General features: G+C 45.1%; 1 protein-coding gene across 2 annotated transcripts in view; it reads right to left on the bottom strand.

Annotated features, from left to right (window-relative positions):
- The window catches only part of MID2 (midline 2), a 205356-nt gene that overhangs the window by 50249 nt on the left and 136304 nt on the right, over positions 1 to 18803 (bottom strand). For both annotated transcript variants that reach the window (XM_083595956.1, XM_083595957.1), the window contains exon 3: positions 51 to 146. In XM_083595956.1, the coding sequence (XP_083452082.1) occupies positions 51 to 146 (96 nt within the window). The remainder of the gene's footprint in view (positions 1 to 50; positions 147 to 18803) is intronic.

Here is an 18803-nt window from a genome sequence, read left to right as displayed (position 1 = left end):
AAGACACACCAACATGCCCTCACCATCGTGAATTTGCAACCAACACATACCTCCACCTGCTGGCAGATCTGTATCAGTTTGGCCATCTGATTTTCTAGTTCGCTATTGCGTTTAACGAGGTTGGTGAGGTTCATCTCCAGTGTTTGCTGCAGGCACAGAAAGGAGAGGGGAGACAAGGGGCGGGGGGACAGAACAAAGAATAAACATCAATAAGTCACAAACAACAAGATCAATGAAACAATGAGCCCTGGAGGCTCAAATGCAGGGCAGCGAAATATGGGCTGTTATATACAACAAAAATATGCATATCTTCTTAAAGCTCCACTTTCTCCTGCTATTGGCTGAGCTGCTGTAATGGAATATTCTTTGGATGTGCTAACTTCTGAGGGTAAAGGTTTTAGAGCATTAAACAATTTCAGTTCTGGAAGGAAGTGAGGGGTCAGTTGGCAAAGGAGGGAAACAAAAACCTACACAATGTCATATGAACTGTGGGCTGAGTGCTAGGAAGCCATGTAAAAATGGTCCAGGAAGAGGACAGAGATGTCAGAAGCGAGGAAAGGAAACAGAGTATACAAAGCTTTGAGAAGAATTTAAGAACTCCTTACAAAAAAGAAGTAGTCAAGATGACTGAACCACGTAGCCCCACACTGTCTTTTCTGATGGTTAGTCTCAGCAGAAGTTCTTTACAACCCTGATTAAGCCCCCTTCTGACCTACAGACTTCAGATTCTCCCTGGATCAAAAGATGTGCTGAAATTAAATGGCGTAAAAATACAATGTAATAATAAATGGATCTGAGATATGCTTAATTGGTAAGATTGAGGGAAAGAGGGAAGGACAGGCAAAGGAGAAAGGTGGTCTGAACTTTTTTTTTTTTAAAGACTTCACAAAAGAACTAAGAGCAGAAATAGGGAACATTTGGCCCTCCAAAAGTTGCTTTCCTACAATTCCAAGCATAGACAACAACCAGTTGTAATTCAGCGACATCAGGAGGGCCACAGGTCCTTCACATGGGGCCAAGAAACAGGAAGGAGTACCCCACAACCTGACAAGGCCCAACATTGATACCTGCCTTGGGTCCCCATTTCAGCCTTCCTCCCCCACAACACACACCAGGCAGCTGAGTTTAGGAGGGGCCATTTTCATTTCCCACAATGCCCCAGACAAGGCTTCTCCTCAAGAGAGTCTGGGAGTTGCCAGTTAAGTTTTCTCACAATCCCCTTGATGCTATGTCATGTCTGCTCCATTAGGGTCCTTCCGCTGCCTGCCACTTCTGAGCCACAATGTATGCAGAGTTAAAGGAGATTAACAGAGGGCAGTTTACTGAGAGCTCCCTCAAAATTTAGAGTCAGCCCTGCTTTGATGCCTGTGAGTCAGAGAGCCACAGGAATCAGAGGGACCCAAGGGAGATAAAAGGCGAATCTAGTTTTTGATCTCAGTCCAAGGCTGCAAACACACCATTCTGTGAAAGTGCAGTTATAGCATACCCCCCCAAATCCTGGGAACTGTAAAGGTAAAGGTACCCCTGACCGTTAGGTCCAGTCACGGACGACTCTGGGGTTGCGTGCTCATCTCGCTCTATAGGCCAAGGGAGCCGGCGTCCCGATTCCGGGTCATGTGGCCAGCATGACTAAGCCGCTTCTGGCAAACCAGAGCAGCGCACGGAAACACCGTTTACCTTCCTGCTGGAGCGGTACCTATTTATCTACTTGCACTTCGTGCTTTCAAACTGCTAGGTTGGTAGGAGCAGGAACCGAGCAACGGGAGCTCACCCCGTCATGGGGATTCGAACTGCCGACCTTCCAATTGGCAAGTCCTAGTCTCTGTGGTTTAGACCACAGCACCACCCGCGTCCTCTGGGAACTGTAGTTTAGCCCTAATAGAGCTGCAATTTTCAGGATCTTTAACAAACTACAGTTCCCAGGATTCTTGGGAGGGGGGGTGCATAGTATGTACAAAGCCCAAGCTAAGCCTTCTTTAGGTGCGGAAATTCCACATGTAAATGGGTGGGGGCATGTAGGCCTCAGCCTCTCACCATCATTCTGGAGCGGGTGGGGATCAGGAGTTTGATTTTACTTGTGCGAAGTAAAAACAGTGACATAGGGTAGGGAATCATCACCCCCCTCCCCAGTTCTTTAACTCTTTCCACAGAAAATGTTCCATTTACATGTAAAAGAAAGGAAACATATCAAACTTGAGGATGGGGGAAAGAAACAGATTTCAGGGTTTTTAGGCACCTCCCTTCTCCTGTGTTACCATCAAAAATGTTGGAAGTCGGTTAAGACACAAGAACTTTTGAGTTTGTTAGCAAACCTGGCTGTGATTCCTATGTTTAAATAAGGGGTTATGTGTGGTTCTAGTGCTGTAAAATATAATTGCCTCCCATTTGTTGCTGCAGAAATTGCTTAGCATTCATGCTTTGTTGCACCAGTAAATATTCAGATTATGCATTTTATTCCTGTTTGCCCCCCGGCTACCAGAATGTGGTCTTTGCATTCCTGTTATCTCCAGTCAGGGATGTATACACAGTGTGCTAAAAAGAAAATAAATTCTGCGCCAAGGCAACACAGCCTTTGGTTTCCGCCTTGTTAAATTGTTTTCTTTTCTTCCACAAAGCCATAACCCATCAACCTTCGCAAATCAACATCACAAATCTGATAAAGCAGAGTATTACCTAGGAAACTTCACACTACAATGAACCAGCTAGCTTCCTCCTTTTTTATTTTTGAGATTATTAATTGTAACGCAAACACATCAATCAGAAGAAAACCTGCAAGGTTTTTCTATCCATCTTTTACAGCTCTGATCTTCTTCCATAAAGAAGCTCCTCCCTGTTAAGATACTTTGAACCTTGGATACATTTAGGCACACTCATCTATCTCCATAAACACAGCAAGAGTTAATTTAATGTGTGGAAAAGAAGAAGAAAGACGGAAGGGCAGAAGAAAAGTAGAGAAGAACAGAAAGAAAGAAAGAAAGGAAGGAAGGAAGGAAGGAAGGAAGGAAGGAAGGAAGGAAGGAAGGAAGGAAGGTATTACCAGATGGTCCTCAATATACTACAACTTTTATTCATTCACATATTGAGTTAACATTGATAAAATATTAAAAAGCCAGCTTCAATTGCCATGACTGCAAGAAATCCAGCATCTGTCAGGGACTGGGCAGAGAAGAAATGATGGAGACAGCCTCCGCAGCCTGAACCTTCCAGAGAAGAGGAAGACAGTATAGATTTACAACAGTGGTTTGCAGGAGGTCATAGCTCAGAGGTAGATGAGGGGCAAAGATGGGAGAGGAGGAGGGGGAGGCAGAGCCGGAGCAGCTGGCTGACATGTTACCACTAGAAAGCATTCCAGATGCCCCTTCTCCCAGAACCCAGGGAGCAATAAAAGTAGGAGAGCAAAGGGCTTGGAGACAAATGTCCCTATGTGGCCACCGTAAGGTGAGTGGTGCTGTTGACGATTGAGGAGAGATGGGGTGGTGGTGATTACTCGGAGCATCCTCATTACTCCAAGAGGCTGCATTTCTAAGCCTCTCTGTGTGAATATTGAATAAAATACCTTGGTAAGAACTTTCCTTGTCTATCTATTTCTGGCAGCCTATCATGGAGGGATCCGATTCCCTGATGCCTGACAGCATCACATGGATCTGCCGTCTTGTTCATATTCATTACAAAGGAATAGCCATCTTGGAGCCCTCCAGGTAGATAGTGCTAAACTGCAACACCAACCCATCAGCCCCAGACAGCCAGGTCAGTTGTTGGGGTGATGACACATACATCCCAAATTAATTTTGCTTTTAGCTCAACAGATGTTACTACTGAAAGCATTGTCAATCTAACAAAGCACTTGGGTCTGGGTAGAAACAAAACGCCGACAAACTATAAAACAAAGCAAGGTGTGAAGATGAGACATGCAGAACCACCCAAGAACCTAAATAATCTATCACAGATGATTTTGAAAGGGTAGAAAAGAAAGAGCAGAATGACTGACTGGCTAAAGCAGGGTGATTTCGGCTCTGACTGGTGAGGAAGACCAAAGCAGCCTACATAAAAGCTCCAAAATGGAATCATCAAGGGGTGGGGTGTCTAGAGAATCAGCGTGTTACATATTCTCCCTGTCCTTTGTCTTCCGTTCCATCCAGCACTTCCTTTATATCAACCTAACAGCATCAACAGATGAGGATGAAGGCACGCACGCACACACACACACACACACTGGAACAGGGAAGGTTGGATAAGGATAGCCAGACCGAAAGTTCCCCTGAAAAGGTTTGTGGATTTGATTGCTGCTCTAATACCACATTCCACAAAGCTCCTTCGTTAAAAAGAAAAAGAAAAAGCTTTTATCCCTTCAGGTGGTGCTGGGTGTCATAAGTAGGAAGAGTGCTATTGCATTCAAGTTCTGCTTCTGAGCTTCCCGTAGGTGTTTGGACACCATGAGAACAGGAAGCTGGACTAGATCTAGAAGGACTCATCTGACATTCTTAACTGGGAGACAGACATCGCAGAGAAAGGGAGTGTGCATTTGGCCTGTACAAAGAACCCCCAAGCATAGTTTCTATGGGGTGCTGAAGTGTGGCAAAGTGTGCTCCTGAATGCCAGCTGTTGGGAATCACAACTGCACTCAGGTCTTGTCTGTGGGCATCCCAAAGGCATCTATTTGGCCACTAAGGTAACAAGGATGCTGTACTTAGATGGGTCTTTGGCCTCATCAGGCAGGGTTCTTAGGTTCTTACGTAAAGCATGTCCAGTTGAGGATGGCTCCAATAGCCAAAACGTGGACCAATAAGATGACTGCTGTCAGAAAAGATAGGGAAGGCTGGAACCAACTCTCCCTGACACAAACTGTACTTGAATAACAAAAAAACATTTCAGTGTTATTTAAACACTGGAAGAAGCAAAAGGAAGATGACATTTGACTCCCTTCTGCAGCTCAGTGTCCAAGTAAGCCAGGCATGTAGAGACAATGAGAGTTGTGCATTCTGGGTGCCTTGTCTTCCCTGATGTCCTTCCACTTTCAGAGCTGTGTCTCCAGTAAGGAGCAACTCTGGGACAGATTCAGACCAGCCACTGAGGGGGTAAAACAGACGTATACAAGTGGTGGTCATTCAAGGGAAACAGAGCCCTGCATTTATTCAAGTACAAACAAGCAATATGGCTTGTTGCGGATGTCTTCCTGCCCAGCCGGACCATTCTTTACTCATGTTTCCATGGAAAACATGAATATCAGTCTACTTTTAGGGGGAAACCCATAAATAAAATATTCACAGGGCCCCTCCATTTGTTGTGCATTCGTGATGATTTGTGCTCATGATGGTATTGAGTTAGTTAGACGTGAACCCACGTTTGATACTGTTTGCGTCTGCAAAAAAATTGGAGCGGTCATATGGCTTTAATTCCTATCAGTGCATTTAGTGCTACTTCCTGCTGAAATCTTGCAACTTTTCTTACCACAAATGTTCCAGTTTGGGTTTTTGGCACCACTTCATATACTGTTAACATTTGGTGGAGCTGGTCTGTTTGCTTGCTTGTTCTAAAGCAGGGGTCAGCAAACGTTTTCAGCAGGGGGCCGGTCCACTGTCCCTCAGACCTTGGGGGGGGCAGACTATATTTTGAAAAAAAAAATGAATTCCTATGCCCCACAAATAACCCAGAGATGCATTTTAAATAAAAGCACACATTCTACGTATGTAAAAACATGCTGATTCCCAAACCACCCGCAGGCCGGATTTAGAAGGCGATTGGGCCGGATCCGGCCCCCGGGCCTTAGTTTGCCTACCCATGTTCTAAAGCTTGCATTTGACACAGGTGAACACTTTGCTACCTGCACCATCTTTCTGAAACCAGTTTACTGAATGTACACTGGTGTGGGCTCCCTCCAAAACAAACTACATATAACTGTGCAGTAGAATGTGAGTCACACCAACATGGAGAATGCAAGGGAACCATTTAAAGCAAGAAGGAATGGACAGGAGGAGGTGCTGAACCCTGCTTCCCTCCAGACATTTTTCTCCCCCCCCCCCCAAAAAAGAGAAAAAATAGCAGGGGGAGACTATTTCGGTGTGAAAAGCAGAGCCCCCCCCCATTTTGCCTCATACCACCTGTTTTGTAGGAACTTGTCACCAACCCAATTCTAATATATGGCCTTGCTATCCTTCAATCTAATTAGCTGGTGAGTGGGTGGGTGTAATTACTCAGATCCCCACATCTGGGCTTTCCAACTTGGTTCCTTATTTCAAGGAATGGCTTCCTTATTTATGAAGCTTCTTTATTTCTGAGATGAATCATATCTGCAAAAAGCAACTTTAATTTCATATGTTACTAGGACTGCATTTTCTAACGAAGTGCTGTTAAAGTTCTGAAACAAGTAATGCATCATTTTCTTGCACTGACACGAAGTATTTCTTATTTTGTAGCTCTTCAAGTAACAAGCCTGCCCACCCGTCTAAACTTATAATATTTTTCTTCTTTGTAAACTAGTGACTTTTCATTAATTACAGGAAAGCTAAGATTCAAGCAGGTGCAAATAGAAATCAAGATTTTCTTATGTTGCACCTGTGTTTTATGAAGTCCAAATAAAGTTGTTTTGAAAACAAAAGCAACCATTTTTTGATAATGTGAGCCTGAATAAGCTTTGCTTAGAGTTGATCCATTGAAATGAATGGACCTAAGTCAATTATGTCCATTAATTTCAGTGGATCTACTCTGAGTATGACTTGGGATTGGGTACAACCCTGCTTTTTTATCTAGCTTTGCTTAACTACATTGGCCCATGCATAGGTAGCCATGGGACTGGATTATTGCACCATGTTTTGTCTGAATGCTGCAACTACTGCAGAATGCAGCAGCACACCTTTTGTACATAATGTCTCACATAACCAACAGGCTTAAATCTGATTAACGCACAAAGGGATTAATAGCTTTCACAGCTTGACTAGGTCACTCCCCCTTACTTTGGGAAGAAGGTAATCAAGGCATTTGTGCACCCTCAGTCAATGACTTCCCCCCTAGAAAAATAAGTGCCGGTACTCGCCATGAAGTTGTTACAGTAAGTGCCACACTTTTTAACAACAACAACAACAACAACAACAACAACAACAAAAAGAGGTGCTGGTACTGCATACCCTTGAGTACCCCCTGAAAAAAAGCACTGCCCGAGAAATGCTCTGTGTAAACAGATCTGAGCTGGTTGCTTCAAGCTCAGACCACATGGCTCTAACAAGCCACTATTGAGTTCCTATAACAATAATTTAGGAACTTTCACCACTTTGTAACTAAGCCAAGATTTATTGCCTATGAAACTTTTTCTGAAATGCACATAGGAGAGTTTGTAAGTAAATCATTTTTAACTTACTAAATGTGTGTAGGGTTTCTTTTTCTGTGCAAAGGGAAGAGGGGGACTTTGGAAGGAACTTAGAATGGGCCATTTTATAAGTCTAACAGCCTATATTTCCATGCTTCACTTTGCTGCATATTTTGTTATTTTAAATCTCTGCTGGTGCTCTCTCACCAAAAAGTACTTGCCCCAAACTTGGATCTAGGCATCCAGGAATTCTCCTTTTATCTATTTTTCCCCTTGCCACCAACAATCTGGGGATTGCACTGGCTTCCTACACATTACCAGGTCAAATTTAAGGTTTTATAGTTGGAGCATAAAGTCCTAAAAAAATTAATTGGAACAGATTACACGTTACTTGGCCTTTCTCACAAACCTTGTCTCCATAACAACTCAAGGCCCTACATGGCTTTCATCGCACTTATTTCTCTTCTTTTATACATCCCTCCCTGCTTTTATATCTTCACTCTTGAAACTTCACCACCTTCCATTCATCGAAGGTCTCTTGCTCTGTCAAATGGCATTTTCTTCCTTGCTCCTCCACATACTTTGAACTACCCCACAGAACACTCTTGAGATCCCTCCTCCAAAGCCTGTGGCATAGCCCTCTTAGATCTCATGCCTTACTATAACTCAGACTGTAACTAAGTCTAAGCCAGAGGTTGGCAAAGTTTTTGTGGCTTGGGACAGTACACGGTCCCGCATATGCCGTGGCGGGCCAGAGTGTGTGTGTACACGCATGCGCAAACGCTATTTTCGGCACTCGTTCCGGTGCGGAAAAGGCGTGCACAGCTTCCCATTGGCCAGCATCGCGGAAGGCAGTCCCTGCTCTATTCCGCACCGGTTTAGCGCGGTGCACAGAAGCTGAGTGGGCAGCGGGGGTCCCTGAGCAGGTGTCGGGGGTCCATGGACCGGTTAAACAACCCCCATGGGCCGCTTGTGGCCCATGGGCCTTAGGTTGCCCACCCCTGGTCTAAGCACATGCAACTGAAACAAGCTTCGTTGTTTGCCCTTGCTTCCACCTCCATTCCTCTGTTATGTCCCCTGTACTGAATTTGAGACTGTAAGCTCTTCGTGACAGGGAACATGCCCTCTTGAACGCTGTAAGCACCATGCTGACTGATGGCACCAAATAAAGAATTAATAACTACACACAGACACACTGGGGATCATAGAATCATATGATTCTCCTCCAGTGAAGGAGAGGTCACCATCTTCTGAGGGAGTCCATTCTACTTGTCAAACAGCTCTTACCATCAGAAAGTTCCTCCAGAGGTTTAGTTGGAATTTCCTTTATTGTATTCTGAAGTCATTGGTTTGGGTCCTACCCCCCCCCCCAAAAAGAGTAAACAAGCTTGCTTCATCCTCCATGCGACAGCCCTTTATGTACAGTCATACCTCATGTTACATTTGCTTCAGGTTGCACGTTTTCAGGTTGTGTCCCGCGGAGACCCGAAAGTACCGGAAAGGGTTACTTCCGGGTTTCGCTGCTCGCGCATGCGCAGATGCGCAAAATGACATCACACACATGCACAGAAGCAGTGAATCGCGACCCACGCGTGTGCAGACACGGGTTGCGTTCTTTTCAGATGTACCACTGTACTTGAAGATGCCTATCACATATCCTTTCATAAGGCATACACTCCAACTTTCTGTCTCTCTCTCCCCCCCTTTCTCTGACACACACATACACACACCTACAAACCATGACAATTGCATTTCTCCACAAAAAGGGAGCCTGGGGGTATGAGATGTTTGTGACTCATACCCCTCCTGGCTCAAAGTGGCTTAAGCAGAAAACACTAAGTAAGTCTTGCGCTGTTTTATTCCAGCCTTCCGTCCTGAGTGACTAATCAGAATAAAGAGTCAGTCTCAGGTAAGGAGTGGGGGGGGGGGAATATATATTCAGTTCACATTCAAAGGCAAACCAACCTAATTTGCACTTCCTGAAACAATACACAAAAGAAAACGCAGCCGTCATATGAAATATGCACTTTGTGGTTTTCTCATGCAGTTCTACAGCCAAGTGGTATGCATAAACATACACGTATCATGGTCTGGTGTACACAAAGAGGCATGTATTAGCAAACATGCTATACAAAAATGCATTATATTGGGGGGTGGGGCTGCTTGGCAAAAACATGTGTATTAGGGAAAACTGCATACAAAAATGTGCGCATTAGGAGAATTTCATATTAACATACAGGTAAATTTTCATGAGGGGTATTTAAAAATCAGTCTGCAAACTGGTGTGGAAATGGGGGGGAACTGAACTTAGGATGGGGAAAAGCGAGAAACTAAGAGAAACCAAATGGTAAGCATGATAATAAACTCTGGGGGGGGAAAGCACAAAGCAATCTGTTGTCAATAAAAGGTCCAGGGCAATCCACCTTCAGGAGACGGAAGGCAGATTCCAGGCTCGCTTCTCTCTAGTGCCTTTTGTGCGAACCACTGGTCGGCTGCCATCTTTCCCATGGAGTGCTCCTTTATGCAGTATTAATGAAGCAAAAATGCAGCCCAGACTAGCATGGGAACAGCCCATTTGAAACAATTTAAACTATCTGTGGACACACAGTGGACGTGTATTTCTAGCTATCAATAATTAAAGTGACATTACATTTCCATTTTTAAAAAATACACATTCCACTCAGAGAGAGAGAGAGAGAAATACATTTTATAAGAAACCACTCGCAACCTGTTGTGCCATGTGTCATGAAAACGATCTCTCATTAATATTGCATTGTCCAGAGGCAAAGGAGGATTTCCCTGTGGAGGTTTTTTATTTTAATATACTCAAGTTTGTATAGAATGGAGGCTCTTCAGTTATGCCTCCCAGACTCCTAGCAAGGAGACTCCATAAAGCAAGGCTTACAGGACTGAGATAGACAAATCCAGGACTGCTCCAGAAAGTTGCTGTTTTGCAGGTTCTATTCCAGGCATAGGCAAACTCAACCCTCCAGATATTTTGGGACTACAACTCCCATCATTCCTGACCACTGGTCCTGCTAGCTAGGGTTGATGGGAGTTGTAGTCCCAAAACATCTGGAGGGCTGAGTTTGCCTATGCCTGCTGTATTCAATCGTATACCAGCCAATTCAGGTTGCACAATTAAAGTGGATTTGGTGCTCTTGTGCAACAAACCATTCTATCCCCACCGCTCACCCCAGGACTGTTTGCAGAAAAGAATGTGATATGATAATGCCCTCCCATCATATGTCAATGAAATAAATACCGTATTTTTTGCCCCATAGGACGCACCGGGCCATAGGACGCATCAAGTTTTTTGGGGGGGAAATAAAGGGAAAAAAAATTATTTCCCCCCCAGGCGCTTGTGGGGCGGGCAGCGGGGAGAAGCGCTCTTCTCCCCGCAGTCCGCCTTCAGACCAGGTCCAGGGACAGCGGGAAGACGCGCTGCGCCTCCCAGCTGTCCCCGGAGCTTGCGGGGCAGGCAGCAGGGAGAAGCGCTCTTCTCCCCGCCGCCCGCCTTCAGATCAGGTCTGGGGACAGCAGGAAGACGCGCTGCATCTCCCAGCGGTCCTTGGAGCTTGCGGGGCTGGCGGCGGGGTCTCCCCGCCGTCAGCCTCCAAACCACTTCGGGAGACAGCAGGATGGCGGCGTTCCGCCTCCCTCTGTCCCCCGACCTTGTGGGGCTGGCGCTGGGGCTCTCCTGAAGCCTGGAGAGCGAGAGGGGTCGGTGCGCACCGACCCCTCTCGCTCTCCAGGCTTCAGTGAAAGCCTGCATTCGCCCCATAGGACGCACACACATTTCCCCTTCATTTTTGGAGGGGAAAAAGTGTGTCCTATAGGGCGAAAAATACGGTAACTATATGACTTTTAAGAAGACATTGAAGGCAGCCCTGTACAGTGGTACCTCGGGTTAAGTACCTAATTCGTTCCGGAGGTCTGTTCTTAACCTGAAACTGTTCTTAACCTGAAGCACCACTTTAGCTAATGGGGCCTCCTGCTGCTGCCGGAGCCCGATTTCTGTTCTCATCCTGAAGCAAAGTTCTTAACCCGAGCTACTATTTCTGGGTTAGCGGAGTCTGTAACCTGAAGCGTATGTAACCTGAAGCGTATGTAACCTGAGATACCACTGTATAGGGAAGTTTTTAATGTTTGATGCTTTACTGTGCTTGATGTTTTAATTTGTTGGAAGCCTCTCAGAGTGGCTGGCGCAACCCAGTCAGATGGGCAGCATCTAAATAATAAATGATGATGATGATGATGATGCAGTGAGCAATGTGGAAGTGCCTCCCATTAGCTCTGGTTCCATCTACTTCTGGTCTCCCTACCGTCCACCCCACCAGTCACAAAATACCCTGGTATACAGTGTTGGCCTATGTGCACACCTAACAACTGAAAGTAGTGCACTAGGGTGGGGATGGGGACATCAATCCATTTCCAAGGCTGCTAATAGGGTTGGGAACACTGTGGTACTCCAAGCAAAATCCTGCCAGCCCAAAAATATCAATGTCAAGTCTACACCAGATTCAGGAGGCATGAGTCATGACCTGTCACCACCCTGGAGAAAGAAGCGAGGTCTCCATGTCCCTAGGCAAACTGTTGTGTCAAACTTCAGAGGTGGGGCAGGAGAAGAGAGGAATACACTGGGCTCTGAAACCTTCTACAATAGCTTTCCTCATCCTGTTTCTCCCACCTGCCAATAAGTTTTGGACTCATCAGGTCAAGCTAGTATAGTGAATGGTCAGAGATAATGGGAGCTGCAGTTGAACATCTGGAGGGCATCAAATTAGGACAGGTTCGTCAATAAGACAATACATCATTTGTGTAATTATCAGGATTCTCTCTGATCCTTGTTCCTGTTCTAATATGAATTATTTAAAGACTTTGCCAACTCTTTGACAATGTTTAACCAAGTGTATTTATTTAAACATGCCCCACGCAAGCAAAGGGGTACATAGTATGTTTGCTGTTTTCACTGAGTTGAATCTGCTGTTCTAAACAAACCAATATTGATCTTTCCCCCCCTATTTTAAAAGCCAGCTGGTTACGGTCCTTTGCAATCATGTTTTCTTACAACTCAATGTTATTAAGTGCATAATTTGACTAAAAACACTGAACATTTCACTTGCTAATTATCTCTCTCATCGCCAGCTTGGCAGCTCAGAAGTTTCAGCTTTGAAACAGGGACAGATATTCTTTAATGTTCTAATGCAGCTAATGAAACAAAATTCGTGGGGAGCATTCTCCAAGAAGCAACATACCCAGGCAAGCACACAAAAATTTGCAAGGGACCTGCTTTTCTTCATGAATGGCTTAGTGCAAAGCAGCCTGTTTTATGCTGAACAGCAATTCACTGCAAGCTAACAGCCGTTTTAATGAAAAACAGATTCCTCCAAGTTGTTTGAGGCTCATCAAAATCAGAAACAACAACAAATCTCTCTTTGGGAGTTTGTCTCACTGCTCCACATATAGTACAATTCTCCTTGCCCAAGCACAAGGAGGGGGAGGGTGAATTCTGTCACCATCTATCACAAATCTAGGGTGACCAGATGTAAAAGAGAACAGAGCTCATCTGCATTTGAGATAATTTCAGTGTGAGATTGCTTAATTGAAATTGCTAGTGCAGTGGAATTGCTTGCGCAGAATTCTACGGCCAGATTGTTGACTGGGACCAGAAGGTCTGAACATATTCCACCAATTATGTTCTGATAGCACTCGGTACTGATTAGCATCTGGTTCAATTCAAATTGCTAATTTTGACCTTTGAAATCCTATACAGCTCAGGATTATAATACCTCGAGGACTGTGTCTTCCCATATGATATGAACCAGCCTGACCTCTACAGTCTTCATCAGAGGCTCTTTCTCCATGTGCCATACATGAGGGAAGTTTGAAGCGTGGCAACATAAGAAGGGGCCTTTCCAGTGGTGCCCCCTCCCCTGTATGCATAATTGTTCTCCTGAAGGAGATGAACATGGCACCATCCTTGTCAGTCTTCAGGCACCAGGCTAAGCTCTTTTTGTCCCCCATGGCTTTCTTTGCTTCCTTGGTGGTGTTCACCTTCTAGAGGAGTGGGTAAGACTTGTCCTTATTTATGTCATTGGGCAAACGTTTTATGTACAGTCATACCTCAGGTTGAATGTGCTTCAGGTTGAGCATTTTCAGGTTACGCTTTGCGGCAACCCAGAAGTAACGGAGCACATTACTTCCAGGTTTCGCCGCTTGCACATGCGCAGGCGCTCAAAATGACATCACGCACATGCGTGAAAGCGGCAAAACACAACTCGCACACATGCAGACGTGCCGTCGCGTCTTACGTTCCATTCAGGATGTGAACGGGGCTCCGGAATGGATCCCGTTCGCATCCCGAAGTACTACTGTATTGTGCATTATTCACAGTTTTAACCCCCCCCCCCCCCCGTTTTGAATTGCTTTTGTTGTACAGGCAACTCCTGTTTCGTGCGCATTCAAAGAATGCGCAGCCATACATGTGGGGGACATTTTCGGACATTTTAGAGGGTGTAACGGGGGCAGAAGACTCCCCACTGCAGACTGTCGCCAATTCATGGAAGACACTTGAGACAATTGGGGGGAGGAGCAGAACTAGCGCTCTCACCCCCACTGTAATTAGTTGCACTAGAATTGTAACACCTGTGTAGGGCTACGGTCGCCTCATAAACAGAACTCTAAAAACTGACAATGCCACTTGACCCATTTCACCCCAGAGGCTTGCTGCAATGTGAATTCTCGAAGCCGTTCTAATTCTCGCAGCCATCTTTCAAGCTGCTTCCTCAAAAAAAGAAAAGAAAAGACACTGTAATAATGAGAATCAACATTTAGTTCTCAAAAAGGGCTCTAGGTTCTCCTGATTGCATATAAAAACTCAAAAGCACTGTTCCAGTAACACCTAGAGGCAAGTAAAAAGAAGACTGATATCTGTTTCTGAAATCTCATTATTTTGGGCGGCAGGGTGCGGGAGTCTGCCTTGGGGGTTTGGAGCTTTCAAGAGCGATAGCGCTAAAGACTTCTCTGCGTGCTGAGGAAGGCAAAGAGATAAGAAAATATATTCAAATCCATGAGACTGTACTCAGGTTTTTAAAAATAAAGAGGCGCCTAAATATTATTTAAAAGAGCTCCACTGGACTGGCGACCAATTTATTCCCAAGCTCCAATGTGCTGTTACCTTTACAGCCCTGAACAGTTTGGGGCCAGGATACCTTGGAAGACCACCTCTTCACTTATGAACATGCCGATCCCCCATAACATCAGCTGGTGAACTTCCTCTTGCATTTCCTGCCTATGTCTGAAGCACATTTGGTTAGAACATCCAGGTTCCTCTCAGAATTATTTTTATTTTAATTTATTATACCATATTTATATGTTCACTCACAATACAGCAATCCAATACTGTATTTTCTCTAGGTGGCAAGAAGAAAATTAAAGTAATAAAATACAGTTTCAAAATACCATAAAGCGGTTCTTTTTCATAAGGAAGAAATAAAATGGGAACGCAAGAATAGACAGAGAAGCCAAGGCTATAAAAACATAGGTTACATGGAAAATTTGGGTGAATAAAATTATCTTGGCCTGGTGCCAAAAACATAGCAATGACACCAAGTTAAACCCTATGGGATGGCAATTCTAAAGCTGGGATGCCATCACTGAGAAGGCCCTGTCCCTAACAGCTATCTGCTTTACTTCACTTCCTGCCATCTGACACCATGGGCTGGTTCAGACATAAGCCCAAAACAAATAGCAGATTCCAATTTTGGCACGCTGGGAAAGCAACGAATCAGTTGGCCAGTTTTAATGAAATACAGTGGTACCTCTGTTTACGAACTTAATCCGCACCAGAAGTCTGTTCTTAAACCGAAGCCGTTCTTAAACCAAGGTGCGCTTTCCCTAATGAGGGCTCCCGCCGCCAGTGCCCTTCTACCATTCGGATTCCATTCTTAGACCGAGGTAAAGTTCGCAAACCGGGACACTATTTCCAGTTTTGCGGAGTTCGTAAACTGAATAGTTCGTAAACAGGGCTGTTCTTAAACCGAGGTACCACTGTATTAGACTATATTTTCCGGCTTTCTTAGAAACCAGGAAGGGAGACAGGGAACTGTGGCTTACAAGAGCATGTGAGCCTAGGGTTCCTTAAAGAATCATTCACATAACCATGGTTTGGCATTCATGTCTGAACCACCTCTGTAAGTGTTTTGTCCTCGAATGCTCACAGGGGTGGGGAACCATTACCAGGCTGCATTAATCTACAGGAAGTCCCATTCCAGTAGCCGGCAGGGTCAGAACCACACCCACATACAATCACAAGCAATCACACACATATACTATATTTTTTGCTCTATAAGATGCACCAGACCACAAGACGCACCTAGTTTTTGGAAGAGGAAAACAAGAAAAAAAATATTCTGAATCTCAGAAGCCAGAACAGCAAGAGGGATCGCTACACAGTGAAAGCAGCAATACCTCTTGCTGTTCTGGCTTCTGGGATAGCTGTGCAGCCTGCACTCGCTCCATAAGACGCACAAACATTTCCCCTTACCTTTTAGGAGGGAAAAAGTGAGTCTTATAGAGCAAAAAATACGGTACTATATCCGATGCACATAGAAGTCCATGTTTAATTATTATAATCTCCACTCAAGTTTCACCTTCCATTTTCTTCATATGCTTTTTATGGAGTATGTGGTTTCTTTATTCCTTTAAAAAAAAACCTCTCCTTTTTTCTGCATTAATTGTGCAAGAGGCAAAAAGAAGGCAAACTCCAAAATGCAATTGTATCCTGAAAATTGCATGCATCAGATTACAAAATGCATGGGCAATTTTTGCATATTTGCAAGGAACCTAGGTCTCTGCTGAGGCATTTCACTATTGCAGAGGAAGGAGCTACATTTGAACACTTTGCACAGCATCAAAGGCCTTCTCCTTCTCAGCTGCTGACCGCTGAACAGCTGACTTGCAGGAAGGGGCTCTGAGGGCACAGCAATCCTAATAGGTTTTCCCCACCAAAAGTGACTTCTGACAGTCTACAGACACTTGGGGACGCCATGAGAACCTGCATCAAGCTTTGTCACTTATAAATAAAGGAGCACCTCATCTGCTGGGTGTTAAGCACACATTTAGCACATCACAGCAGACTGTTTGGAAACGAAGAGTTGTAGCCAACATATAACACTTCCGAGTTGGGAGACCGGCAGGAGGGACCAACATTAATAAACTGCCAGTGACTAAAGCAATGGAGGTTAAAGAGAAGTGCCAGGACTACAGCTGAGAAGGACTCCGAGGGGACTGTCGGCCAAGCCTTTCCAGCAGAATGTCTGGGAAGAAAAATATGGCTTTAATAAATGCAGTGACATGGCCAGAGGATGCTCCAGTAAGTAAGACCAATCATTTTGCAGGAGCAGAAAGAAGGGGCCTCCAATATATCACCGGCTCATAATTTAAAGAAAGGGAAGAGCACTTTTGTACATTCTCCTAAAGCCCTTTTGGGAGAGGCTAAATGCACAAAAGAGGGAGACCAAATGCCTTGTGTGCTGTGAGGCAAGTCTGTGCACATTACACCCTGTGCTTTAAACATATAAATTGGGGGCACTGCAGGGTGGGGAGTTACACCTAGGAAACCCAAGCTGTGTGCAAACGAAATACAGGTCAAGTTCTGCCATGGGTAGAATTAAGACACAGCAAACCAAGGATAGATTTGTTCTCTCTCACTGCACTACTCTGCTTATTCCGAGGTATGGGGAGTGGTCAATTTATTGCAGGATATTAAATAGCTCTCTGCCTCCTGTCCATTGAAAATCCTGCTCAGGCTCCATTTGGCGTCTGACATTTACAGTGCCTCCATATTCCAACCTCTCATCATGAACTTCAAGACAATATCCATGGGGGTTCCTATGTGGTTTTCACCCAGGCAGTGATCAGACCAAGGCCTGATAAATTTCACAAAGGTAATTTAACATGTGCTCCCAGACCATGTGGCCAGAAGCAGCTCACACCACTTCAATCCTAGGGACTAGAAATTAGTATGAGAAGTGAGTTTCTCAGGACTTTGAATTAGGTACCCCTTATCATTTTCTGTACTTGGGTGGTACAATCACAGAGTACATGTAAGCCTGGCTTATGGGCTTGGTGCTTGCTGAGCAACATCCAGCTCCTTTCATTGCTTTTCTTTAGTGCTTGGCAGTAACAAGCTCTTTCCCCCAGTAGTTGCTCCACTTAGAGCTTCTCCCTAGTTTGTTTCTCACTTGAATGCACATGCTGGAAGCAAAGAGAGTGCACACACACACACACAAACCAAGAAGGAATCAGATCCAGGACAGCCAGCTCAAAATGTGACTACATATTTCAGCATCCAAACCAGAGAGGTATACCCACACCCTCCTACTAAAGCCAACAGTTTATCTCCATTTCCCTGACATTAGGGATGGGGAGAAATAATTCACTTTGCATTTAAAGGCGAACTTATTGAATTTGCACTTCCTGAAACAATATGTGAACCAAATTGCTGCCACCTTCTCCGAATTTTGCATCTTCTCCAGCCAAGTAATATGTAGAAAAATGCATATCCTAGGGGAAAGTGTGCAGATTGTTATCAACCACCCCACTCTCTACCTAGTGGTAGCAATATTCCAGCAGTCTTGACACTTAACCAGGGTTTGTGTTTCTTTGGAATGAGGCATGGTAGATACAGCTGGGTCTTTATAAAATATGATTTATCCATACATATTTACGTCTGACGAAGTGGAGAACTTTACACCCGAAGAGCATCTCTTGTTGTTCCCCTCATAGCTTCAGCAGGCTTGGTTCCAGAGTGGAAGCCATCTATGCTACTCAGCCTCTCCCAGAGAGCATTGAATGGAGTTCTGGCTCCTCCCCGCTTCTTCCCAAAAACCCTTGCTCAAAAACCTCTGTTTAAAAGGGCACATTTTTTCCTGTGGTGACATCACACCCTCTGTCACCCTGGCAACTGACCCCTCCCAACTCTACTATTGCATTTTGCTAACTAACATTGCAGCTGGGGGAGGAACTCCACACACCCCTATTGTCTGATGCTGAAAGTTTCAACTTTTATCAGGGTAATGAATCTGTCATCACCTGTCTTTGCTCTTTGATGACACCTCTCTAAGCCAAACTCCTGGGGAAGCTGCCTTGACTTACTGTATTTTTCGCCCTATAGGACGCACTTCTTCCCCTCCAAAAATGAAGGGGAAATGTGTGTGCGTCCTATGGCGCGAATGCAGGCTTTCGCTGAAGCCTGGAGAGCGAGAGGGGTCGGTGCACACCGACCCCTCTCGCTCTCCAGGCTTCAGGAAGCTATCCGCAAGCCTTGGGAGCCCGCAGGAGTTCCCGCCGGGCTCCCACGGCTTGCACAGAGCTGCCTGCACTCCGAAGCCTGGGCACGCTCAGCAGTCGCGCCCGGGCTTCGGGTAGCTCTGCGCAAGCCGCGGGAGCCCTCCCACGGCCTGCGGATAGCAGCCTGTTCTGGGGGCTGGGGTCGGGG

This window comes from Podarcis filfolensis, assembly GCF_964270895.1.
Source record: "Podarcis filfolensis genome assembly, chromosome: Z".
NCBI lineage: Eukaryota > Metazoa > Chordata > Lepidosauria > Squamata > Lacertidae > Podarcis > Podarcis filfolensis.
The sequence above is the reverse complement of the archived record's forward strand: the minus strand, read 5'-3'. Positions and strand labels throughout refer to the sequence as shown.